At 44.5% G+C, this 26,211-nt stretch overlaps 1 protein-coding gene across 1 annotated transcript; it reads left to right on the plus strand.

Moving 5' to 3' along the window:
* Nucleotides 1-4,294: 4,294 nt before the first annotated feature.
* On the plus strand, nucleotides 4,295-19,661 carry LOC307142564 (uncharacterized protein; the record flags this gene model as incomplete). The annotated part of the gene is made up of 6 exons (XM_079843535.1): nucleotides 4,295-4,601; nucleotides 16,511-16,816; nucleotides 17,459-17,755; nucleotides 17,939-18,256; nucleotides 18,397-18,540; nucleotides 18,636-19,661. The coding sequence occupies 6 exons, from the start codon at nucleotides 4,295-4,297 to the stop codon at nucleotides 18,644-18,646; spliced, it is 1,383 nt and encodes a 460-aa protein (XP_079699661.1). The 3' UTR covers nucleotides 18,647-19,661.
* Between the last annotated feature and the right edge of the window lie 6,550 nt (nucleotides 19,662-26,211).

Here is a 26,211-nt window from a genome sequence, read left to right on the forward strand (position 1 = left end):
GTGGCAGGGCATTCAGGCCATCAGTGACTACAAACCCACCCACTCCACCCCCGCAGCCACTGATGTCAACTTCCTGAACGAGCTAAATTACTTTTATGCTCGTTTTGAAAGAGACAACAGAGAAACTGCCACCAAGCTCAAACCCTCAGCTGACCACCCACCAATCACACTCTCCTCCACAGATGTCTGCAAGGCACTGAGCCGGATCAGCGCGCACAAGGCTGCTGGACCAGACAACATCCCTGGACGTGTGCTCAGGGCATGTGCGGAGCAGCTCGCTGGGGTTTTTACAGACATTTTCAACCTGTCTCTTGCCCAAGCAGCTGTACCGACATGCTTTAAACGCACTTCCATTGTGCCACTGCCAAAACACTCTAACCCGAGGTGCCCTAATGACTACCGCCCTGTAGCACTCACACCCATCGTTATGAAGTGCTTTGAGCGGCTGGTCCTGGAACACCTAAAAGACTCTCTACCATCCACATTGGACTCACACCAGTTTGCCTACCGCAGCAATAGGAGCACAGAGGATGCCGTTTCCATGGCACTGCACTCTGTGCTCACCCATCTGGACCATAAGAACACTTATGCACGCATGCTGTTTGTTGACTTCAGCTCAGCATTCAACACTGTCATCCCATCCAAGTTAATAGCCAAACTTGGAGACCTGGGCATCAACACTTCAATGTGTAACTGGATTTTGGACTTCCTAACTGACAGACCCCAGAATGTTCGTTCAGGATTCACCTGCTCCACATCCATCACACTCAACACTGGTGTACCACAGGGCTGTGTGCTAAGTCCGTTTCTCTACTCCCTCTTCACCGCCGACTGCAAGCCTGTGTATGGATCTAATTCCATCGTCAAGTTTGCGGACGACACTACGGTGATTGGTCTCATCAGCAACAACGATGAGACCGCCTACAGGGAGGAGATCCAGCACCTGGCCACATGGTGCGCTGAAAATAACCTGCTCCTCAACACCACCAAAACGAAGGAGCTCATCGTGGACTTCAGGAAGGAGTCAAGAGGCACACACGACACCATCCACATCAATGGAATGGCTGTTGAGCGTGTCTCCAGTTTCAAGTTCCTGGGGACCCACATCTCGGCGGACATGTCGTGGACGACCAACACCTCCAGCCTGGTCAAGAAGGCTCACCAGCGCCTCTTCTTCCTGAGGACACTGAGGAAGAATCAGCTCTCCTCGGCTATCCTGGTGAACTTCTACCGCTGCGCAATAGAAAGCATCCTGACCAACTGTGTGGCAGTATGGTATGGGAGCTGCTCTGTTGCGGAGCGCAAGGCACTGCGGCGGGTGGTGAAAACTGCCCAGCGCATCACAGGGACTCCACTGCCTGCCATCGAGCACATCCAGAGGAAACGCTGTCTGCATCGAGCTCGCAGTATCCTCAAGGACTCCTCTCATCCAGCCCACAGACTGTTTTCTCTCCTGCCCTCCGGCAGGTGTTTCAGGATCCACCGGACCAGGACCAGCAGACTAAAGAACAGTTTTTTCCCCAGAGCTGTCTCTTTACTGAACTCAAACCCCCGTTGATCCACTTCCCTCATAAACTGCTAACTCTCCTACCTCACATCTTCCTTCACTTTGTTATTTGCACTACCGACTGTTTATCACAGTAACAACTGTTTACATATGCATCTTACACTGCCATATCTTAACTGGATTATGCTCATTTGCACTGCCGACTGTATTTATAGTACCAATGTTTACATTTGCATTTTGCACTGTACTTCTAACTGTAATATGCAACCACTTTCCACTGCACTTTACACTTTTTTTTTTTTTTTTCCGGATAGCTCTGTCCATAATTTATTGCACTACCCTAATCCACTGCTATTCCTCATATTAGCCTAACATATTATTGTATACCTCTATCTGTAAAATTCTGTTTATAGTAATAGCCATCTGTATATTGTATTCATAGTACATATTCACCTGTAAATTCTGTTTATAGTAATAGCCATCTGTATATTTATTCACTGTACATATTCACCTGTAAATTCAGCTCTGTTTATAGTAATAACGTCTCTCTATTTATACATATTTATACATATTCAGTACATATCCATGTCCTGCACTTACGCATCCATTGTATATCCTGCACTTGCTGCTATTGCACTTCTGGTTAGACCTAAACTGCATTTCGTTGCCTTGTACTTGTGTAATGACAATAAAGTTGAATCTAATCTAATCTAATCTAATCTAATTACCATGATGCTAGCATGATGCGAACACGATTAGCATGTTGCTAGCATAATGCTAACATGAATAGCATGTTGCTAACCTGATTGTAACTCGATTAGCATGTTGTTAGCATGGAGCTAACATGATTAGCATGAAGTTAGCACGATGCTAACATGATTAACATGACGATGCTAACACAATTAGCATTTTGTTAACATAATGTTAACGCAATTAGCATGTTGTTAGCATAATGTTAACACAATTAGCATGTTGTTAGCATAATGCTAACATGATTAGCATGTTATAACCCTAAGCTAATCACTATTAGCATGTAGCTATTCACTGCTAGCATGTGTAGCACGTTGAAAGTCCAGTTTGCTAGCATGAGCCAAAAGACCCAACCCCCATGCCTCTATGATGTTCTGAGGCAGAGATATAGGCCTTGCTAAACGGTTGCTAGGCTGCTTGATAATGGTTGCTAAGGCGTGATTTGTGATTGGCTGTTGATGCCCCGAGTCAAACAAACCCACCCTCGTGTTTCTATGACACTTCTATCCAAAGATATCCCTTTGATCTCTTTCAATGGAAGTCTATGGGATCAGTTGCTAGGGAGCTCTAAATGGTTGCTAGGGCGTGGTTGACAATCATCCTGAGATAGTGATTGGCTGTCTGAGTAAATTGAGCCCACCCCCTTCTCTCTGAGACACTGTGAGCCAGAGCTGTGGTCAATACAAAATCCCTATGCAATTTCCCATAGTAAGAGAAACACGAGCTTAATGGGACGTCCTCCCCATAGAAAATGAATGGGGTCAAATTTTGGGCAGCTCCTGCACCCCAGGGGAACAACTTATACCCCATTGCGATGTGTCATCTTACAGGGCCTGTCAGCCTCTTCAAATGTGGTAAGTCACGAGTTTCTACGAAATCCTCGCTCGGAGCTACGAGGGGTCAAAATTCGTCGCAATGTTAAGTCAATGGGATTTTTCGGCTACTTTTTCGCCCCTGGGGCGAACATCGTACCCCCGACCTCTTAGAAAAGATAGAGCACACCATTCCCGTATAGGCCGGTCGATATGACGCCTCATTCATGGGTCTGTGACAAAAAATGTGGGAGGAGAAGCGCGCCGAAAAAGTGTCCAGAATAAAGAATAAGAATAAGAAACCGTTCCTGGGTGAGATAGTAATAGTGATGCAAGCACCACTAACAATAACCGGGCTGTACAGTGCAACATGTATGTTAATGCATTTGCTGAAGTGGCATGTGTGAGATTTCCATGTGCGTAAAACACAGCCGCTGGTTTGAGTGTGAGAGTAGTCGATGCCACATGCGTCTCCCGCTCAATATCCTTCAGAAACAAGAGTATGTTTAGCGCAGGTTAACTGGCTGAGACCTACACACCGGCAAATCCACTCATCATAAAACCAAAGCTTAGGTAGGATGTAAATGTAGTTTAGTTTAAAGTTTTGTGTGAGCTCAGGTGCGCTATAAACGGGTGCTCTTTTCTCGCTTTGTATATATAATCCATTCATAATTTAAAGAAAACTTTTTCTGACAGACACATTTAATTATAGGAGTGAATCCTCTTTCTTCCGAGAGTCCCTCCTGAAATTGCTATGAAATTGCTTATTACGTACATATCTCAGTGCCAATGCCATGGGCATGCGGAATTTGCACGCGTAACTCCGCCCCACCACGTGGGTATATAAGGGTATACATCGCATTATGTTTCTGCTTTGGAGCCAAGAGCATCTCTTCACTCCTGCAAGCCTGATTTCTGAAGTCCTCTCTTCAGTCTTCGAGACGAGCGGTTCTCCAGAGGCGTTGGTGTGACGGCGCGTTCCAGCGATCTCACATTGCCTGCCTGCTGATCTGTGCAGTGATCTGCAACAGCTGTGTGTGTTTTCCCTGGGCGCTTCAGCACTCTGCAGAGCTTTCCTCTCACAAAAAGAGCTTGCACGTGGCACGTCTTTTTCAAGACGTTGCTGTCTTATGGGCACAATCACTGCTCAGTGTTTGGGCTTCAGCACGTTCGGGCAGTGTTTGTGGATGTGCCATGTTCCCACTGCGGGAACATGACCTTCGTGATGTTGCGGTCGAGACTCAGTGACCTCTGTAAAGGAGGGAGAGTCCCCTCTGCCACACCCCAACCTACCGTGAATGCTCTGTTGCGCACTACGGTGTCCACGGAGTGCTTCGACGTGCCGTGGCTAAGCGCCCTCCCAAAGCCTGTGGGCTCGTCCACTTCGGTGGCGAAGTCCTGCAGAGCTATGGGGCAAGCCGCCGCCCCCTTGCTCATGCAAGAGGGTAGAGCTGACCCAGGGCTCTTCAATGAGTTGCGTGCCACCACCGACCCCACCCTCCGGGCGATGAAGGTGACCACACGCTCCCTGGGTCGGGCGATGTCCACAGCTGTGGTCCAGGAGAGACACCCGGCCTTACCTGGTGATGTGGGGGAGGCTGAGCGAGCCCGCCTCCTCAACTCGCCCATATCCCAGGCTGGCCTCTTTGGCGGCACGGCCGAGGACTCCGCCCAATAGTTCTAGGCTGCCCAGAAGCAGACTGAGGCTGTAACACATACTGCCCCATCGGCCAGCTCCTGCACCCGGCTCAGTCACCTCAGCCTGCTCACCACCGAGGGCCCCCTCCCCACTCCCGCCCGGCCCCAGCAGCAGCCTTCACCTGGGCCGCACCTTGGAGGTGGTTGCAGGATGATGCAGAGTCCGCTCCGCAGCCTGCCTAAACGCCAGGCTGGATGTGGACAACTCAGAGATGGGTTCCAGTTCTTTCCAGGGGATGGTAGCAGGGCCTCTCCTTCCCCCTGTGGAAAATCCTTCCGCTTCTGGCCCCCGGGCTAGCAGCGCCAGGAAAGAACTCATGTCCCCATCTCTGAGCCCCCAGAGACCGGTGATGGCAGTGTGAGCCGCGCCGGTCTCGTCCCTCTCTCTCGCCAGCCTCCTCTCAGAGCAGACCCCAGTGGAACGCACGTCCTTCCCTGGTCTCCTCTGTCAGGATGCAGCTGCTGACTGTGCCCCCACACCGGGACGCTACACCTCCCACGTCTGGGCCAGTCACGCTGCCTCGCTGCCCCACCCTAGGTACGTCTGTGGTCCGAATTACCCCACTGTTATAGTTCCTGGGAGCCTGGCTACGTAACGTCCCTCTGCCACATCCGCTGTATCGCTGGAACGGCCAGGAGTTCAGTCTTGGCGTGCTCAGTTGGGGACACTACATTTTTCTAAATTTTTCAACAAAATATCCAAATAAATCTAATTATTAAACTAAATTAACCATATAAACTAAATTACTGATCTAAAGCCCAGACTGTCGCTGTATGATAATTGAAATGAACTGATGACATCACCGTTTTCACCAGAATGGCTATATCAAATTATGTTGCGTTATTTTCCTGTTTAACACTGTAAAGCAGCTTTGAAACAATCTGCATTTTTTAAAAGCGCTATATAAATAAGGTTGACTTGACTTGAATTGACTTGAATTGGCTCCTCAGCAGGTAAACATAATGCGATGTTGCTTATATACCCACGCGGTGGGGTGGAGTTACGCATGTAAATTCCGCATGCCCATGGCATTGGCACTGCCATTGGGCGTTTTCATCTCGAAGATGATTGGCTTCTAGCGAAACCCCCATTCGTTAGTCACTGACGTTATGTCTCCGTTCCCTCCTCAAAGAACGAGGGTTACATACGTAACCGAGACGTTTTTTTTGTCCAATAATTAAAAATTCATTTTTTTCTGAATTAAGTTGTAGGAAATTACTAGTCATCCAATTTTTTATATCAGCTATGCATTCCGTTAATCTTGTGAATTGGTAAGTTTTGTCAGGGCATGAAGAAATATAGAGCTGAGTATTGTCAGCATAACAATGAAAACTAACCCCATGCTCCCTAATGATATCTCCCAGTGGTAGCATGTACAGGGTGAAAAGCAACGGTCCTAGCACTGAGCCTTGCGGTACTCCATAATGAACTTGTGATCGGTGTGACATCTCTTCTTTTACTGCTACAAACTGATGACGGTCAGATAGGTATGATTTAAGCCAGTGGTTTTCAAACCCTGGGTCGCCAGAATGATTTAAAAAAAAGTTACATTAAAAATAAAAAAATTATAATTTTGTTTTCATAAAATCAGTCTATAGGCATATATAAAAGGAATAATTTTGCTAAATATATTTGACTTAAATAATTAACAGATTAACAAAAAGAAAGAAAAAACTGCGACTGAGCTGCTGAGTTTGGTTCATTATCGTGAGGCGCGGCCCTCCTCAAACAAGTTCACGGAAAGGAAACCAGACGACAGAAAGCACATCTTGTTTTTTATTTTATTTTATTTTACAATAGCACAATGTAAGTAAACACTTTGCAATTTTGAACGATGTCCTACTCTTATTATCTGTATGACCAAAATGACGGAGGATTTTATGTTTCATTCGCATGGGGACGCCTCCCGCGCACAAAAACATATTCCAGCATTGCAAACTTGACATCCCGGTCAGTTCATTATCAACATAAAATAGTCAACCTAACATATAAAAAGTTACACAGCTCAGTTTAAATAATCAGTAGTAGCCTACAATTCGTGCCATTCAGCGGGAGCCAATAATAAATAATCGTGAGCCTAAAGCTGGTTACTTTCAGATTCTCATGAAATGATTTAGTTTTGGCTTTATAGTTATATAGGCCACTTATATTTTTTAATTCTTGATCTGTTCTGAATACCATGAAATTTATAGGATTTGTAACGTGTTGTGTCCAGAGGAAACTCGTGATAGCTCACTTAAGCGGAGTTATTGCAGACACGGAGGCGATGGACATTTCACAGCTCCACTTTATTCCCTGTGAAACTCGCGTAACAGTCCGTCACAAACGCTATACCGTCCACAGCGTTACCTAATATACAAAACAACTTGATTTGAGCAACAGAAAACAGAAAATAACCCGCATACATGGGAGTGCTCGAGGCGCAGGGCGCACATACTTTGCAGACAGTTCAATAGGGAGCATGCAGCTCTTAAAGGGGCCACACCATATTCCTACTCGTTACAATTTGTTGTGGAGTGAGGGGAAATAAAATAACCTATAGCTATGTTTGTAGTGTTTATAATGTTTGTAGTACATTATAACATTTTGCTTTATTTACCGGTATTATTTCTGAATGCAATGCAATCAAATGTGACTTTTTTCAATCAAACAATTAATTGGTTAAAATTCTTTTTGCTAACGATTAACCAGTTAATTAGCCTCACGTATATATATATATATATATATATATATATATATATATATATATATATATATATATATATATATATATAGAGAGAGAGAGAGAGAGAGAGAGAGAGAGAGAGGTCTAGCTATCAAATTAGTGCAGAATCAACTTTGCATTGCGAATATGCATCAATCATCAAAAGTGTTTGTGTGGAAAAGTACTGAACTGAATCTTTGTGCCATCTAAGCCGCATTTCCACCGCAGGAACTTTACCCCGGAACCAGGAACTTTGGGGGGGAACTCGGTGTGTTTCGACCGCAGGAACCAGGGTCTAAATGAAGTTCCGGGTAAATATTTCCCCCTCCAAACGGCCCTGCTTGCGAGGTGGTACTTTTGAAAAGTTCGCAAACTTTCGGGGGTGGGACTTGGGCGCTGAACATGCTGATTGGTTGAGCTCTCGCAGCATTTCTTTTCCACCGCCATATTTACAAGTCTTTTGCGAGGTGGGTTCTGCGTTCAGTAAATATTTTCTTTGCAACAATGGAGTTCAACAAAAAATTCGACCGATGGACCGACGACGAGGCTCAGGCTTTATTGAGCATATAAGCGGAGGAGGACATCCAGCGGGAACTGGAAACGGCGACCCGCAATGAAAAGGTATAACGTTACCTGAAGATATCGACTCGGTTCCAGTCACACTGAGACCAATCACCGTATTGTCGTCCGCAAACTTGACGATCGAATTAGATCCATACACAGGCTTGCAGTCGGCGGTGAAGAGGGAGTAGAGAAACGGGCTTAGCACACAGCCCTGTGGTACACCAGTGTTAAGAGTGATGGATGTGGAGCAGGTGAATCCTGAACGAACTTTCTGGGGTCTGTCAGTTAGGAAGTCCAAAATCCAGTTACACATTGAGGTGTTGATGCCCAGGTCTCCAAGTTTGGCTATTAACTTGGTTGGGATGACAGTGTTGAATGCTGAGCTGAAGTCAACAAACAGCATGCGTGCGTAAGTGTTCTTATTGTCCAGGTGAGTGAGCACAGAGTGCAGTGCCATGGAAACGGCATCCTCTGTGCTCCTATTGCTGCGGTAGGCAAACTGGTGTGAGTCCAATGTGGATGGTAGAGAGTCTTTTAGGTGTTCCAGGACCAGCCGCTCAAAGCACTTCATGACGATGGGTGTGAGTGCTACAGGGCGGTAGTCATTAGGGCACCTCGGGTTAGAGTGTTTTTGCACTGGCACAATGGAAGTGCGTTTAAAGTATGAAGGTACAGCTGTTTGGCCAAGAGACAGGTTGAAAATGTCTGTAAAAACCCCAGCGAGCTGCTCCGCACATGCCCTGAGAACACGACCAGGGATGATGTCTGGTCCAGCAGCCTTGTGCGCGCTGATCCGGCTCAGTGCCTTGCAGACATCTGTGGTGGAGAGTGTGATTGGTGGGTCAGCTGAGGGTTTGAGCTTGGTGGCAGTTTCTCTGTTGTCTCTTTCAAAGCGAGCATAAAAGTGATTTAGCTCGTTCAGGAAGTTGACATCAGTGGCTGCGGGGGTGGAGTGGGGGGGTTTGTAGTCACTGATGGCCTGGATGCCCTGCCACATGCGTCGAGGGTCAGAGTTGGAAAAGTGACCCTCTATCTTCAGCTTGTAGCAGTGCTTGGCCTTTTTGATGCCCCTCTTCAGGTTTGCTCTGGACGTACTGTAGGCTCCCAGATAGCAAAAAATATCGGCACGGCTTCTTTTTGCCGCCGGCCCTAAGCTGTCGGCTATAGGTGCGTCCCGCTGGCGGTGATGAAACGTTTGCCGCCGAATACGTCACTCCCATTTCTTGCGAGATGCCGCGGCCGACTAGCCGGCGGGCCGCCGGCTTCATTTTCTCTGGCGGTTGCCTCCGCCTAATGGACCGCGGCCGGCTGGCGGCAAGCCGCTTTGATATACAAGGATTTCTACTCTCAAATTCGACCAGCCACGTTGGCTATGTTTGGCTTGTTGGGAAATAGAGTGGAACTGACAGCATTTTAACTAGTTCTCACATTTGAAGCGATTATAAAATCATAATAGCCTAGCCTATATGTGAATTATATCAAATATTAGTTTTTTTTGCTCCAAAGCCATAGGGTTTATAACAGATTCTTGACTCTTGATTCCATGATAAGGTTAGGTTTAGGAAATTACATTTAAATTTTCACTTGATTATTTGCATGTTGAGTGTGTTTAAACAGTGTTGGTCAATTTGACCCATAATGGATGTAATATTTTTATTTTTTTTTTTTAGCATAATAGGAGGGCTAAGAAAGTTTGAAAGTTCATTTTAGGATATTGAACACTTTTATTTTTGTATTGCCCTTTTTCTATTTCTTTTTGGACTGACTTTAAAATAGACATGACAAAAAATTAGAACTTAGAACTTCATGACATTTTACTTTGTTTTCAAAACCCATATTTTTCTGAAAAACAAAAATATATTATTAATTATTTAGGAAAAATTCTACATTCATAAGACAAGAATAACTCAAAAGAAGCCCTCTAATATTACCTTTTATAAAGCTGATTTTTACAATATACTTTGAAACCCTTTCAAACATGAGGTCGCAAAACAAAAAGCTTACAAAAACAGAAAACCTGAAAGCTTTTCAATTTCATGTCACTGCCTTAATATTATAAAGTATTTTCTATCTCAGAATTCTTATTTTTATTATTTATTTTATATACATTGTTACATTTGTTGTTATTCTTTGTTCTACATATTCGGAACTGTACCACAATGCTTTATTATTTTTATTTTTCTCTCATTGTACTTTTTGTATTGTACTTGTCTATAAATGTACTAATTTAAATAAAAATAAAACCAAACCAAACAGAGAAGTACCTCCACCGGCCGAGAGGGGCAGTATACCTAAAAAAGACGGAAGATAAACCGGAAAAACATATGAAACAGATTTACCAACAGCGGCTGGCAACTCATCACACGGTTTTAGTATTTGAAGAGAGGAGATCAGAAAATATCCTCGACTACGATCGTTTAAGTAAGTACATGTTTCCTTTTTGTGTAACACAATATTATGTTCATTTTTGATGTATATACCGGTAGGTTGTTTTAATTTGTTTGTTCCGACACGCACGCTGCTAGTCTAGAGCACAATACACAGTGCTAACACGTGCTGTTTCGCCTTTTTTACACACTGAGTTCAAGCATGTTCTACATGTTAAAATGTATCTAGCTAGTGTAGGTAAATTAGCCAAAGCTTTACATCTAGAAAGACTTAAGTTTAACTTTTGGTGTTTTCTAACAAAACAGAATGATGTATATAGGTTATTTAAATTATTTTGTTAGTCCGAACAAGCATGCAGCTAGGTCAGTTTTAGCAAGTGTTAGCTAACATGTGCTGTGTTGCTACTGTTCTTCTAGCATTTAAGGTGATTTATGAGTTATTTCTCTGAACTGCTGTACTTTTTATGTTTGAGGACAATGCAGTTTACTTGAATCACTACACTGAATGAATACATTTTACTGTTCCACATTTGGCTGACCAGTTTTCCCCCCCACAGCATAGCTACTGTATATTCTGTATATAACGTTAACAATGCGGTTTTGTTCACATTTTCTTGCAGATACCTTGACCAGAGCACAGTCGGTTATCTTCATCCAAGAGACCTACTGTTGGACAATCGTTTCGGCTTTCAAGGTAAATAAATTGTTAGTCACAATGTCTAGTTACTGGGCTATAAGGAGAAGAATATTGAAAGGAGTTGAGATGGACAAACAGGAAATTGCAGCTGTTGGAAACTTAAACAGTATGGAAAATTGTGCCTTTAGTTGTTGTTTTATTTATATATATATTTTTTTTATGTAGATTTCCAGAATGAGAACCAAGCCCTGAGGGAAAGCAATGCACGAGCAGGTGAGAACATGCACTCTTTCTTAAATTTTACTTCTTTGACTGTGATGTAGGTCCAAAATTACCAAATGCCTTTCATTTTGTAGCTTCGGATGGCAGCGGCTCACTTCAAGAGCAGGTGAAGCAAGTGAAACAATGTTGATGACGTTTGCTCGTACTGGGCAATCAGGTACAACTTGCAAACAACACCTGTGGTTGTTGGTTTAATTCCCACTGGGGCCACCTGTACATGTAGTAGACCTAGTTGTAAATGTCATAGTTTAGTAGTTGAGGGACCAGGACTGACTGCTTTATTCTTTTATTCGGTGAACCCCTGTAGGTGCAGATCAGACACTAATGCTGCGACGTCTTGGAGAGTTTGGCGATGTTGTGCGTAGCATGGACAACAAAATGGACACTATGCGGCAACATTTCAGTGCCAATGTGTCTTTAGGAGAGTGCTCCCTGCCAGGGGGTCTGTTACTCCCCCCTAGACAACCCATTTGGCGTTGCTTGACAACAGTTTGAGGCAGGATAAAGAGCTCCAGTAAGTGTGCTGATTTTGTTTATAATGCTGTAGGGTAATCTAAAAAGTAAAATTTAAGATTGTACACTGCATATTCTACAGTCTGAATCCACAGCCTGTCACATTTTTATATTTATGTATGAGAAGCTTCAGAGATATGTAATTCGTAACACTTTTTTGTATTTTCAGCTTCGGTTTTTGGCAATCAAATGTGGGAGGGACCTAAAAACAACCGTGTGGCGAATGCTTCAGAGTATCTTCTCTAATCACCTTTCCATTAAAACAACCTGGACTGGTGTAGGGGATAAAGCATGTTTTAGAGACATGTTCCTGAAGACCATTGTTCAAAGTAATATATATATAAAAATAAATAAATTTGTTATATATTTAAGTAGATGTGTGTGGCTTTATGCCATTCAAATGGAATGACAGATCTGTATTTTCTACAGGAGCCATCCGGAAGAACCCAGCAACCCAGGATGCCACTGATGAGGCGGTCCAGGTTAACGTTATGCGTTACCTGAAAGGAACATCTGATCGTGAAGGTGGAAAAAGACGCCGCACAGCTGAGAGGGACCCACAGCCGACCTCTTACACCTAGGCTGACTACTGACACCTGGAACCCTTTCTTTATCCTGCAGTCAGTAACATCAAGACCCCTAAAGAAGCCAGAAGTTTCAGGCTACACTCACCCAATCCACACTGTTCACTGTGGAAATTACTTTTTTTTTTTTATTCCCTGTGACCCTGCCTTGAAGGCAGCTCCTTGAATGGATATGGGATGGCGAGGTTGTTTGTCCTTTATATAGGCGCACAAGAAATCACTGAAGATAAGCCAATTTGCGCTGCCTCATTCTGGAGGTCGGGGAAAACCAGACAACCCATAGTCAGGCTTGTTATAATGGTCTGTTCTACTACTGTTCTATTCTTCTCCAGAGCTTTACTCTAAATTATTACCATTTATCCTATTGTTAGAAATGGCTTGTTAAATGTGATGTTATACCTCGATTTATTTGGTATCCTGCACATTCTTTGGTACCAAATATCCTCATTATTTGATATAATGTTTAATGGTAATTCTTTTCATCCCAGAGCTGACCTCTTTGTTATTAACAAATATTGTAAGTGTTATAATTTGCTTGTAAGGCTGTTTTTTTTTTTTTTAAACCAAAATTTAATTGGAAACATGCAGGTTCTTTAGTAAAAATGTTTGTTTTTGTTATTTATAGGCCTATTTAAGCTTATTTATTGTCTGTTTATATTTCATTTATATTATCTTGTATCATTGACAGTTACTGTAGCCTACTTTGAAATGTGAAATAAAAATGCCAAATGGGAATTTATCTGGTTTGTTCAATTATTATCCATCATAAACTGCATGTTACAAATATATGAATAATAAATAAATAAATATATATTATTTATTACACAATAAGCGGAGGCAGATCGCTCGAAAAAAGCATTTGCCTCCGCCGGGCCGCCTTCTGGTATAAAGGCGGCGGAACGGCGGTTTGCCTGCGGGCCGGCGGCGGAACGAAGGCGGTAGGAAGCCGCCGGCGGTGCGCCGTCAAACGTGTTTGCGATTACGCAATTCTGACGCTTCTACAGCCGCCGGATCACCGCCGGTGGTCCGCCGACTCATTGCTATCTGGGCTTGTGCATCTCCTGATCTGAAGGCAGTATTGCGTGACTTCAGCAGGAGTCGCACTTCCCTGTTCATCCATGGCTTCTGATTTGGGTATGTGGTGATCTGTTTCTGGGTTGTAACACTGTCAATGGTGGTATTGATATGATCCAATACAGAGGAGGTGTAGAAGTCAATGTCCGTGTGAGCGCCACTGGTGGCTTGAGAAGCAAACACACTCCAGTCTGTGTGTAGAAACCTTTTCTGGAGTGTGGAATCAACCCCCGCAGGCCACACCTTGATGGTCTTCACTGATGGCTTCACACGGTTGATGAGGGGTGCATATTTGGGGATGAGGAACAAAGAAAGGTGATCTGACTGTCCCAGGTGGGGGAGGGGTGTCGCAACGTAAGCGCCAGCCATGTTTGTGTAAACATGGTCTAAGGTTTTGTTTCCTCTGGTGTGGCAGGAAACATGCTGGTGAAACTTGGGTAGCACTGACTTTAGGTTTGAATGATTAAAGTCACCTGCAACAATAAAAGCAGCTTCCGGGTGATCAGTCTGTTGTTTACTGATGGCTGCATGAAGTTCTTTCATAGCAAGCTTGGCATCAGCATCCGGGGGAATATAGGCTGCAGTTATAATGGTGGAAGTGAACTCCCGCGGTAGATAAAACGGTCTACATTTAACCATGAGAAACTCGAGGTTAGCTGAACAATGACTCCCAACAATAGCAGAGTTTGTGCACCAGGCTTTGTTAATGTAAATGCACAATCCACCCCCTCTGGTCTTACCGGAGCCATCTAATGTTCTATCCGCCCGGAGCGTGTGGCATCCCGCTAGCTCAATTTTAGCCGTTTAGCCAGGTTTCCGTGAAGATTAGGACGTTACAGTTCAAAAGTTTCTTGCTGTGTGTGATGCTGAGTCGAATCTCCTCGATTTTGTTCACTAGCGACCGTACATTGGCAAGGAAAATACTGGGTAAAGAGAGCCGATGTGGGGTTAGCCTTAGCTTTAGCCTTAGCTTAGCTCTCAGACCTCCGCGTTTTCCCCGCCTTTGTTTACGATCTCGGCGCCGCCTGGAGCACTTCCGCCCGGCCGGGTAGAGTGCATAGCTTCGGGTGTCCTAGCGATCTCAGGGAGGAGTCGAAGATTGTCCATAAAACTGTCGGAAATTCGCAAACCAATATCCAAAATCTCACCACGGGTGTACGATGTTAAGGCACAACTATTCTGAACGAACAGACCCGAGATGAGCAGGAAAAATACCGCAAAATTGCAGAATCTGGAGAGACCCAGAGCCTCGCGAACTACTCGCGCCGCCATCTTGGATTCCAAATGACAATAACATAATACTCACTACTCTTGAGTACTTTTAAAAGGGCTACTTTTTACTCCTACTTTGAGTAGTATTTAGGACAGGTACTTTTACTCTACTAGCACTTTTACTTGAGTATGCTTTTTCAGTACTCTTTCCACCACTGTTTGTAACTCTGATGAGAGCAGTCTCAGTACTATAATACGGTCTAAATCCTGACTGGAAATCCTCACAGATACAATTTCTTTCTATAAAGGAGCATAGTTGTGAAGACACTGCCTTTTCTAGTATTTTTGACAGAAAGGGTAGATTTGAGATTGGCCTGTAATTGACTAATTCTGTAGGATTAAGCTGCGTTTTTTAAAAAGAGATTTAATAATAGCCAGCTTAAAAGTTTTCGGTACATATCCTAATGCCAAAGATGAATTAATGATATTAAGAAGAGGATCTATGACCTCTGGAAGCATCTCTCAGTAGTTTAGTCAGTATAGGGTCGAGCATTCATGTTGTTGATTTTGATGATTTAACAAGTTTAGCCAATTCTTCTTCTTCTATAGCCCAATTTACTGTTTGTAAACACACAGGATGTGCGCGCAGGTACAAAATAGTTAGATTAAAAAAGATTAGGCTATAGATTATTTATAGATATATATTTATAGATGACTAATTATGGATTATTAGATGTTATTTTCAAAATGTTGTCCGCATATTACAATAGTTTGTCACCCAGTGATAGGGCTGAGCATCACCAGCGCTGGTCGGCCAAAACACTTTTTTTGTATGTGAAGCTGTTTTATGTGAATATTATGACACGAGTTAAGCACAAACATTTATTTACAAAATATATAATAGGTTCGTAATTAAATGTTACATCGCAGCCATGGAAACATATGAATTCATAACGAACGAGTGGCTTTGTGAGGTGAGCTAAATTTAAGCTTTGCCTATACGTTTTGCGATCTTGTCACCCGATTTTCCACGAATTTAACAATAGGCTTACTCCATTTAAATCTACTGGATATGAAATATCTTATTTATTTTCCAAAATCTTTCCGTCTCTCACAGGAGATTATAACCTACACGTTTTTTCCTTTTGTTTGGATTTAATTAGAAGTTTGCATAAAACAAAATGTTCAACCTCTGTTGCACCAGTGCTATGTGCAACAAAAGTTAACGTACAGCCCTGAATAATAACATATTGAGTGAAAATGATTATATGTATTAATAAATGCCACCTTATTGTGAAAATAAAGCCCCCCTACACCCAAGTTCCAAATCAATGCAATTTCAAAGGAAGGGCTTCAGAGGCTCTGCACGATCCCAGAGGAATAGGGTCTGATCTTATCCTTCCTACTTATCCTTCCTCCTTATCCTATCCTGTTCATGTCTAAGAAAGACATGAACATCTTGGATGAGATGTGGGTGAGCAAACTATCAGGACATTTTCATTTGGAAGTGAACTAATCTTTTAAAGGAAATAAAGTAAATATGAAGCTCAAATACTCAACAGCTTTAGTGTTAGTATGACATTAAACATTAAAGTGTCTTTTTTATTTAGTTATCGTTCCATTTATGAATCTATTTCTCTTTTCATTCATCTTCTTTTGTCTTTGTACTGCTGCAGAATATTATTCACTTCACATTTAAATGAATAAAAGTATTTTAGTGAAGCTTCATCAAACCAACATCAAGTGATTTTAAAGCTTTAATCTGTGAAAAACTCTGTTCTTCAGGCGGGGTTGATGAAGAGAAGAGAGTGAAGGAGAGAGGTTCAGTCACTCTAGACTCTGGTCTCACTGAAGTGAAGGATGATGATGTGATTCAGTGGAGGTTTAGAAACACTGTAATCGCTGAAATCAATAAACCGGCCGACAGCTTCACTGTATATGATGATGTTCCTGATGGGAGATTCAGAGACAGACTGAAGCTGGACGATCAAACTGGATCTCTGACCATCACAAACACCACAACTGAACATGCTGGAGATTATGAACGACAGATCAACAGTGTGATCAAGAGATTCAGGCTCTATGTCTTTGGTGAGTCAAATATCAATTTCACATGTTTTATATTTTAATGAGCACACACAACCCAAGTTAGATTGAAAATGGACAAACCCAGCGGTTGGGTTAAATGTTTGCACACCGTGCTGGGTAGTTTTATTTAATTTAACTATTTTATAAAAAAATACAATATTGCTCGCTTAAAAAGAACCTAAAATATGTTGGAAATTAATGTTTATTAAATGAAAATGTATTAATACGTTTAATGAATGATAATTAAACAAACATGTATTAAATTGCTTATTAATAAATGTTCACCTTTTGATTATTATTGTTGCCTCTAGTAATTATGTGTCTGATTTTGGGTTCTTTTTAAGCCAGCCATATAGTCATTTTTAAAGAATAGTTGGGTTAAATAAAACTACCCAGCATGTTGAGCAAATATTTAACCCAACCGCTGGGCTAAAATAACCCAATCGCGGGGTTTGTCCATTTTCAACCCAATTTGGGTTGTTTTTAGAGTGCAGTAATTCAATTATTAATCCAAACTCCACTTTGCTTCTGTTGTTTAATGATCATATTCATTTCAAATTAAAATGTCAAACGATGTCCTTCTGTAAATGACTGACTCAATCTGTGATGAACCCTGTTTCTGTTTGTGCTCCATGATTATGATAGTTTATCCAGTTCTCAAATCAGTGAAGGCGGGAGATTCAGTCACTCTAGACTCTGATCTCACTGAAGTGAAGGATGATGATGTGATTCAGTGGAGGTTTAGAAACACTGTAATCGCTGAAATCAATGTAACGGCCGACAGCTTCACTGTATATGATGATGTTCCTGATGGGAGATTCAGAGACAGACTGAAGCTGGACAATCAAACTGGATCTCTGACCATCACAAACACCACAACTGAACATGCTGGACATTATGAGACCAACTATATGAGGACTTATTTCCTTCTCTCTGTCCATGGTGAGTTAAAAAAAGGTTTCAACTGTTTTTTGAATGAAATGAATCCATACACTATTTTGCTGTAGTTGTTTTATGATATTATTTATTTTACATTTTAAACTATTTAATTTAGTAAAGCATTATACATTTATTTAACAGTATTAATCTGTGTTTCTGTTTTTTCTCCATGTGTGTGTTTGACAGATGAAGTGAAGTCAGTGTCCGTGACGGAGGGAGATTCAGTCGCTCTAGACTCTGGTTTTACTAAAGTGAAGGATGATGATTGGATTATTTGGTGGTTTGGAGATGAAAACATTTTAATAGCAGGAATCATTAAATCATTCAACATCATCGCTGTACATGATGAACGTGCTGATGGGAGATTCAGAGACAGACTGAAGCTGGACAATCAAACTGGATCTCTGACAATCACAAACATCACAACTGAACATGCTGGAGATTATGGGCTAATGATATATTCAGCAGGATTCTCATCAAAAGCATTCAGAGTTTCTCTCTATGGTCAGTAGAGATCATTTGTCCTGTCCATTAAATATTATTAACTGTTCAATATTTAATCATTTTACAGTTTGAGATGACAGACCGAGTTCACTCACACTTATTGGCTGAGCTGATCTCAGTTTGATGCTTTTATTCCTCAGACCCTGTCCACTGCTGTGGTCCCACTGAAGCTGTGATCCGATTGGTCCTCTCTGCTCTGGTGGGCGTGGCTACTGTCCTTATTCTGGTTTATGACATCAGATCCAGAAGAGCTGAACGAGGTCAAGCTCATATTCACACATCAGGTACATGATTGATGATGTCATTTCTCATGATCTGATTTGCATAGACTGTATATTTGAGAGATTTATTTTAATTTATGCCTTTATATGTTTTTCAGGAAGTGCTTAAATCTAAAGCAGAACGCTGAACTTTAAAGATTCTTCAAGTGTGAAGCTTATTTGCTTGCTCTTTCTCTTTCAGTGTCAGATTTTAAAAAATAAATGTGTTTATATTTTGCTACTTCTGCTGTATATCTGTCATATGTAGTGGTGTAAAGTATTTGAGTAAATGTAATTAGTTACTGTACTTAAGTATCTTTTTGGCTACTTTGTAGTTGTACTGAGTATCAAAGATATTAGCAACTTTTACTCTGTACTTGGATACATTTTTGAACAAGTAAATGTACTTTTTGCTCCAATACATTTGTGTTGAGTAATGCAGTTACACATTACATTTTGCATGGCACCTAACTTCTTCTGCAGCAGTTTATTTCTGTTATAAAGAAGCGATATCGCGATCTAAGGGCATTGAAGGGACTATATCTTGTGTGTTTTGTCTTTACTCACCCAAACATGTCACCAAGGCTTCTTTACGTGAATGCGAGAGCATTAGCAGGGATTTGATGAATCACAAGTGTTTGATTTATGAGTTCATGACTGCAGCCGCTGATGAAACCAGCACATCCAGTGCAAGAAGCCTTTGACTATTTCATTTATCCGCTATATTGACCAGACCTTTTTGAAGGATATGGGTTTACTTATGACCTTTTTGTGCACTTGAGCTGAACTGAGACTTGAGAGTTTGTAGACATTTAAGAGGCTGTTGTGTCGCCTTTGAGGTGTTCAGTTTTATTTCTTTTTTAAATCATCTTACAAAAAATCAAATGTTTCTTATTTTCACTGGTATGTCTCTCAGGTGTCGAGGACTATGAGCCTATATTTAGAGTAAAATAATTAAGTACTGTTAAAATCAGATACTCAAAGACTTTTACTCAAGTCATATTGGAATTGGTGACTTGTAACTTGTAATGGAGTTGTTTTGCTGTAAGGAATCTGTACTTTTACTCAAGTATGGTTTTCAGGGACTCTTTACACCTCTGGTCATATGTTTCTGCTTGCCTTTATCAATAAAGTTTTTTCACTTTAAGAGTCTCTCCATGTTTTATTACACGCATTATGTCGAGTGTCTCTCTGAGGATTACTAACTTTATGTGTATTTTAACAATTTCAGCAGTGTGCCACATATAAAGCTTTACATTATTAAAATGTTAAAGTAACTTTGCTTTATTACTTTTTGCACACTTGTTACACATAGTAAAAATGAAATGAGTAAAAATAAACTAATTCAATTATTTGGTTAGGGGAAAAAAATGATTCAACAAGTTCACATGCAAATACTGTATATTCTTTTAGTGAAACAGGTCAGGTCAGTGGATCTCAACATTTTTGACACCAAAGCCAAAAATAGTCTAACTTCTTCATATATACAAGTTTTTCCATAAATAAAATAAAAATATCTTGATTTTTGAACTCAGCGGCCATAATGATACACACATAACATCTACTGATTAATGCTGACGCAAAGGATTTGCTTTTTACATAACGTCTCTCTGATGGTAAAAGCTGATACTTGATGTGGTTCGATACAGATAAACATATCCGGCTTGCTGTTCATCAAAACTCAAAAGTTTCACAATAACTAGTAGTTGCTAAGGCCCTAGTGTGACATTACATCCTAGTTTAACTGTGCTACTGCTGTTCACACTGACCCAGAACCAAGACAGTATTTATATTGTTTTAACCGTACATTGTACACCCTTAGTACTACGATTATCATTTATAATAAATAATTACATTGCATTAAAGGTGCAATAATTGATTTCTGAAAAACACTGTTGACATTTGAATTCAACAAAACTTACCCAAAAGGATCACAGCCCTATACAGTAAATACCCCAAACTCCCAATTCACAGGCACCTCCCCCTCATGAGTGGACACGCCCCTTACTACAGGCAATCAGGATCATATTACATCCTCTTATTTACCAAAGCTGTCAAAGAAAGGATTAACTATTGCACATTTAAATATATGTAGCCGTAGGAATACAATTCATGAGGTGGTTGCAGGCAGGCAGACGAACACTAAGAATGAAGTTTAACAACAGGTTTTAATAATAATATTCCTTAGACAGGCAGACGCAACACACACTAAACATAACAGAGATCGGACAACTGTGGTGAGGATGGTGACTGATGATATAGGGAGTGCAGGGGGTATTCCAGAAAGCAGGGTTAACTTACTTACTTGTTGTGTAGTTGTTTAGTGTGTTGTGCAAGTGTTTTGTGATTTGTGTTGTTGTGTTGTGTAGGTGTTGTGTTGGTGTTTAGTGTGTTTTGTTGTGTAGGTGTTTAGTGGTGTGTTGTGTAGGTGTTGTGTTGGTGTTTAGTGTGTTGTTGTGCAGGTGTTTTGTGTGTGTTGTTGTGTTGTGTTATGCAGGTGTTTAGTGTGTGTTGTTGTGTTGTGTTGTTGTGCAGGTTTTTAGTGTGTGTTGTGTAGGTGTTGTGTTGGTGTTTAGTGTGTTTTGTTGTGTAGGTGTTTAGTGGTGTGTTGTGTAGGTGTTGTGTTGGTGTTTAGTGTGTTGTTGTGCAGGTGTTTTGTGTGTGTTGTTGTGTTGTGTTATGCAGGTGTTTAGTGTGTGTTGTTGTGTTGTTGTGCAGGTTTTTAGTGTGTGTTGTTGTGTTGTGTTGTGTTATGCATGTGTTTAATGTGTGTTGTTGTGATGTGTTGTTGTGCAGGTGTTTAGTGTGTGTTGTTGTGTTTTGTTGTGTTGTTGTGCAGGTGTTTAGTTTGTGTTGTTGTGTTGTGCAGGTGTTTAGTTTGTTGTGCAGGTGTTTTGTGTGTGTTGTTGTGTTGTGCAGGTGTTTAGTGTGTGTTGTTGTGTTGTGTTGTTGTGCAAGGTGTTTAGTGTGTGTTGTTGTGTTGTGTTGTTGTGCAGGTGTTTTGTGTGTGTTGTTGTGTTGTGCAGGTGTTTAGTGTGTGTTGTTGTGTTGTGCAGGTGTTTAGTGTGTGTTCTTGTGTTGTGTTGTTGTGCAGGTGTTTAGTGTGTGTTGTTGTGTTGTGTTGTTGTGCAGGTGTTTTGTGTGTGTTGTTGTGTTGTGTTGTTGTGCAGGTGTTTTGTGTGTGTTGTTGTGTTGTGTTACACAGGTGATTAATGTGTGTTGTTGTTTTGTGTTGTTCCCTTTCGTTCAGTCACTACGACGTAACGTTAGTGACTAACGAATGGGGGTTTTGCTTAGAAGCCTATTATCTTCGAGCTTTAAGAAAACGCCCAATGGCGTGCCAATGCCATGGGGCATGCGGAATTTGCATACGTAACTCCGCCTCACCGTGTGATACTGTATATCACACCGTATAAAAGGAAGTACGTGGCAATATCGCATTATGTTTCTGCTTTCGGAGCCAAGAGTACCTACCTCTTCACTCCTCACAAGCCTTCTGAGACTCTGTCAGCCTCTTCGAGATGAGCGGCTTTCCAGTCGGTGTTGGTGTGACGGCGTGTTCCAGTGATCGCATACTTCCTGCCTGCTGATCTGCGCAGTGGTCTGCTAGACGGCTCGTGTGTGTTTCCCTGGGCGCTTCAGCATCGACTGCGAGGCTTCCTCTCACAAAAAGAGCTTGGGCGTGGCACGTCTTTTTCAAGACAGCTCGCCCGTGCACTTCCGGGTGCGATCGATCTCCGTTGCTGTCTATGGGCACATTCACTGCTCGACGTGTTTGGGCTTCAGCATGTTCGGGCAGTGTTTGTGGATGTGTCATGTTCCCACTGCGGGAACGTGACCATCGCGATGTCGCGGTCGAGACTCAATGATCTCCGTGAGGAGAGAGAGTCCCCTCTGCCACACCCCAATCTACCGTCTCCGAGTGAGGTGGTACTTTGGCTGGTGGCCAGGGTGACCTGAGGGCGATGCTGTGGTATTAAGAACCCCGACGATCATTCCTCGGGCCACGCCCCCCTCTCGCACATCGCTTCCCGTGAGTGTTGGACTGAAACAGCGGCCTGTCTCTGACGCCTCGTTCGTTCAGTTCACGCTCCAGATAGCAGTGAGATGTCAATCGCCGCATCCCAAGGTGGGCTGGAGTCCTTTGGGGATGACGATTAGGTTGTGCTCCGCCTCCGGGTGTGTCAGCGCTGCCTGATCCGACCTAAAGTTGACAGCCATGTTATCTCGGGCAGCCGCGAGTCTCGCGCTGGTGTGGAACTCCGCCCAGTCGCGGGTGCTCGTGGTTGCGCGATTGGTTTTTGGGGGCGGCACCCGACAGCTGTTGGGCCCCGCCCCCAAGGCCTTTCGCTCCCGAGGTGCATGAGGAGATCACGCGGTCCCGGAAGTCCCCGTGCCTCCCGCGACCGTTTGGTGGCCTCCTCCGCCTTCTCTGCCCCCAATCTGCCCCCAATCCGCCCCCCCCCTGTCCGGGCCGGTAACGCTGCCTCGCTGCCCCACCCTGGGTACGTCTGCCGTCCGTATGACCCCGTTGGTGCAGTCTCTGGAAGCATGGCTTCAGCTTCCGGGGCTGTCCCGCTGGGTTGCGCGGACCGCCAGGCTCGGCTACGCGATTCAGTTCGCGCAGGCTCCTCCCCGCTACAGGGGAGTCCGCTATACCGTGACCGGGGCCCATGCCCCAGTCATGCATGCGGAGATTGCCACCCTGCTGGCGAAGGGTGCGATCGAGCCTGTCCCTCCAGCCGAAATGAAGTCGGGGTTCTACAGCCCCTACTTCATTGTACCCAAGAAACCGGTGGGTTACGACCAATCCTGGACCTTCGCATCTTGAACCGATCCCTTCACCGGCTTCCGTTCGAGATGTTGATTGCAAAACGCCTTTTTGTATGCGTTCGTCCGGTCGATTGGTTTGCAGCGATCAACCTGAAGGACGCCTACTTCCATGTCTCCTCCTACCTCGACCCAGACCGTTCCTACAGTTTGCTTTCGAGGGGCGGGCATGTCAGTACGCGGTCCTCCCATTCGGGCTATCTCTGTCCCCTCGCGTCTTTACGAAGATTGTCGAGGCAGCCCTTGCACCCCTCCGGCAGCACGGGGTTCGCATCCTGAATTTCCTTGACGACTGGCTCAGAATAAGTCACTCTCGAGAGCAGGTTTGCGGACACAGAGATCTGATTCTCCACCACTTAGCCCGCCTGGGCCTTCGGGCAACTGGGAAAAGAGCAACTTTGCCCCGTGCAGAGGATCTCTTTTCTCGGTTTGGAGATCGACTCGGTCGCCATGTGCTGACTTGCCTTCGTCAAATCGAGAGCAAGAGTGCGGTTCCACTGAACTATTTCAGAGGCTCCTGGGGCATATGGCATCTGCAGCCGCGGTGACGCCGCTCGGAATGCTTCATATGAGACCGCTTCAGCACTGGCTTCGCGATTGAGTCTCGAGATGGGCATGGCAGTCTGGCACGCTCCGGGTCCAAGTGACTCGGGCCTGCTTACAGACGCTCACCCCGTGGTCGAACCTCAGTCTTCTACGGGCCGGCGTGCCCTTAGAACGAGTTTCCAGGCATGTTGTCGTATCGACGGATGCCTCTGCCACGGGCTGGGGTGCCATGTGCAATGGACAAGCAGCCGCGGGCTCCTGGACAGGACCCCAGCACTCCTGCATGTCAATTGCATCGAGTTGCTGGTAGCACGGTTCGCCCTGCACCGCTTCCGAGCGTTGCTGAAGGGTCAACATGTGCTTGTCTGGTCAGACAACATGGCCATAGTAGCGTACATCAACCACCAGGGCGGTCTACGCTCCCGCCGTATGTCTCAACTCGCCCGCCATCTCGTTCTATGGAGTCAGAAGCGCCTGAGGTCCCTTCGTGCTGTCCATATTCCGGGAGTCCTGAACCTCGCAGCCGACGAGCTCTCACGGTTCAGCCTCTCCCGGGAGATTGGAGACTCCATCCCCAGACGATCCAGCTGATTTGGGAACAGTTCGGGGACGCGCAGGTAGATCTGTTTGCCTCCCACGACTCTTCCCACTGCAGCCTGTTCTATTCCCTGACCGAGGGCACGCTCGGCACGGATGCACTGGCGCACAGCTGGCCGCGGGGCCTACGCAAATATGCGTTCCCCCCAGTGAGCCTACTCGCACAGCTCCTGTGCAAGATCAGGGAGGACAAGGAGCAGGTCCTTTTGGTCGCCCCGTACTGGCACGGCTGGACTTGGTTCCTCGAACTCATACTCCTTGCGATACTCATACTCATACTCCCTCCCTGGCCTATTCCTCTGAGACCTCCTTACTCAGAGACGGGGCACCCTATGGCACCCGCGTCCCGACCTGTGGAACCTCCACGTGTGGCTCCTGGACGGGACGCGCCAGGTTTAAGTCCACTCGGCATGCCTATGCGTTGAAGTGGAACCTCTTCGTCACCTGGTGCTCTTCCTGCCAAGAAGACACCTGGAAATGCCCGATCGGGTCCGTGCTCTCGTTCTTCCAAGAGGGGCTGGAGCGAAGGCTGTCTCCCTCCACCCTCAAAGTTTATGTGGCCGCAATATCTGCCCACCACGATCTCTTGGAGAACAAAAAGGTAAGTCAGCACGACCTGATCATCAGGTTCCTGAGGGGGGCGAGGAGACTGAATCCTCCTCGCTCTCCTCTTGTACCCTCTTGGGACCTCTCAGTAGTTCTAAGTGCTCTGCAGAGGCCTCCCTTTGAGCCTTTGCGGTCGGTTGATATTAAGTTTCTGTCTATGAAGACGGCTCTGCTGACCGCATTGGCCTCCATTAAGAGGGTCGGGGACCTGCAAGCTTTTTCGGTTGACGAAACGTGCCTGGAGTTCGGGCCGGCTAACTCTCACGTGATCCTGAGACCCCGGCCTGGATATGTGCCCAAGGTTCCCACCACTCCGTTCAAAGACCAGGTGGTGAACCTGCAAGCGCTGCCTTTGGAGGAGGCAGACCCAGCCTTGGCACTGCTCTGTCCAGTACGCGCCCTCCGCGCCTACGTAGACATGACGCAGTGTTCAGGACCTCAGACCAGCTCTTTGTCTGTTATGGTGGAGAGCGGAAGGGAAGTGCTCTCTCAAAGCAAAGGCTGTCTCACTGGATAGTGGACACCATTGTTTTGGCTTACCAGTGGCAAGGTCGACCATGTCCCCTTGGGTGAGGGCACACTCCACTCGGAGTGTCGCCTCCTCTTGGGCTTTAGCGCATGGCGCCTCGTTAACAGACATCTGCAGAGCTGCAGGCTGGGCGACACCTACACATTCGCCAGATTCTACAATCTCCGAGTGGAGCCAGTGTCCGACTATGTACTCACCCCCCCGAGGGGCCGGTTTTGGGCCAGGCTCAGGTGTCTTCGCTTGCTCGCCACTCCACTCCTCGGACTGGATACGTGCGATATTTTCCTCAGGTGAGCTCCCCGAGAGCCCTGAGTTCCTCCAGCACTGCCTACGCCGATACCTGTGTGTCTGCCCTCTAGCGAGCCCAGACCCTTGTGTCCGGCCAGGTGCCCCGTGTGCATGGTTCCCCTCCGGCGACCCCCACACGTGTATTTCACCGTAAGTCTCCGCAGTGAGCGGGTTTCTTCCCTTGGCGTGTCCCCACCACCCCTAGGGTTAAAAATCCACCTTCGGCTGGTACCCTAGAGTTTCCCATATGCAGCCCTTAGCGGGTCATATGTGTACTCTTAAGTCCTCCCCACGGGTAG

The sequence above is a fragment of the Gobio gobio genome (assembly GCF_949357685.1).
Source record: "Gobio gobio genome assembly, chromosome: 18".
NCBI lineage: Eukaryota > Metazoa > Chordata > Actinopteri > Cypriniformes > Gobionidae > Gobio > Gobio gobio.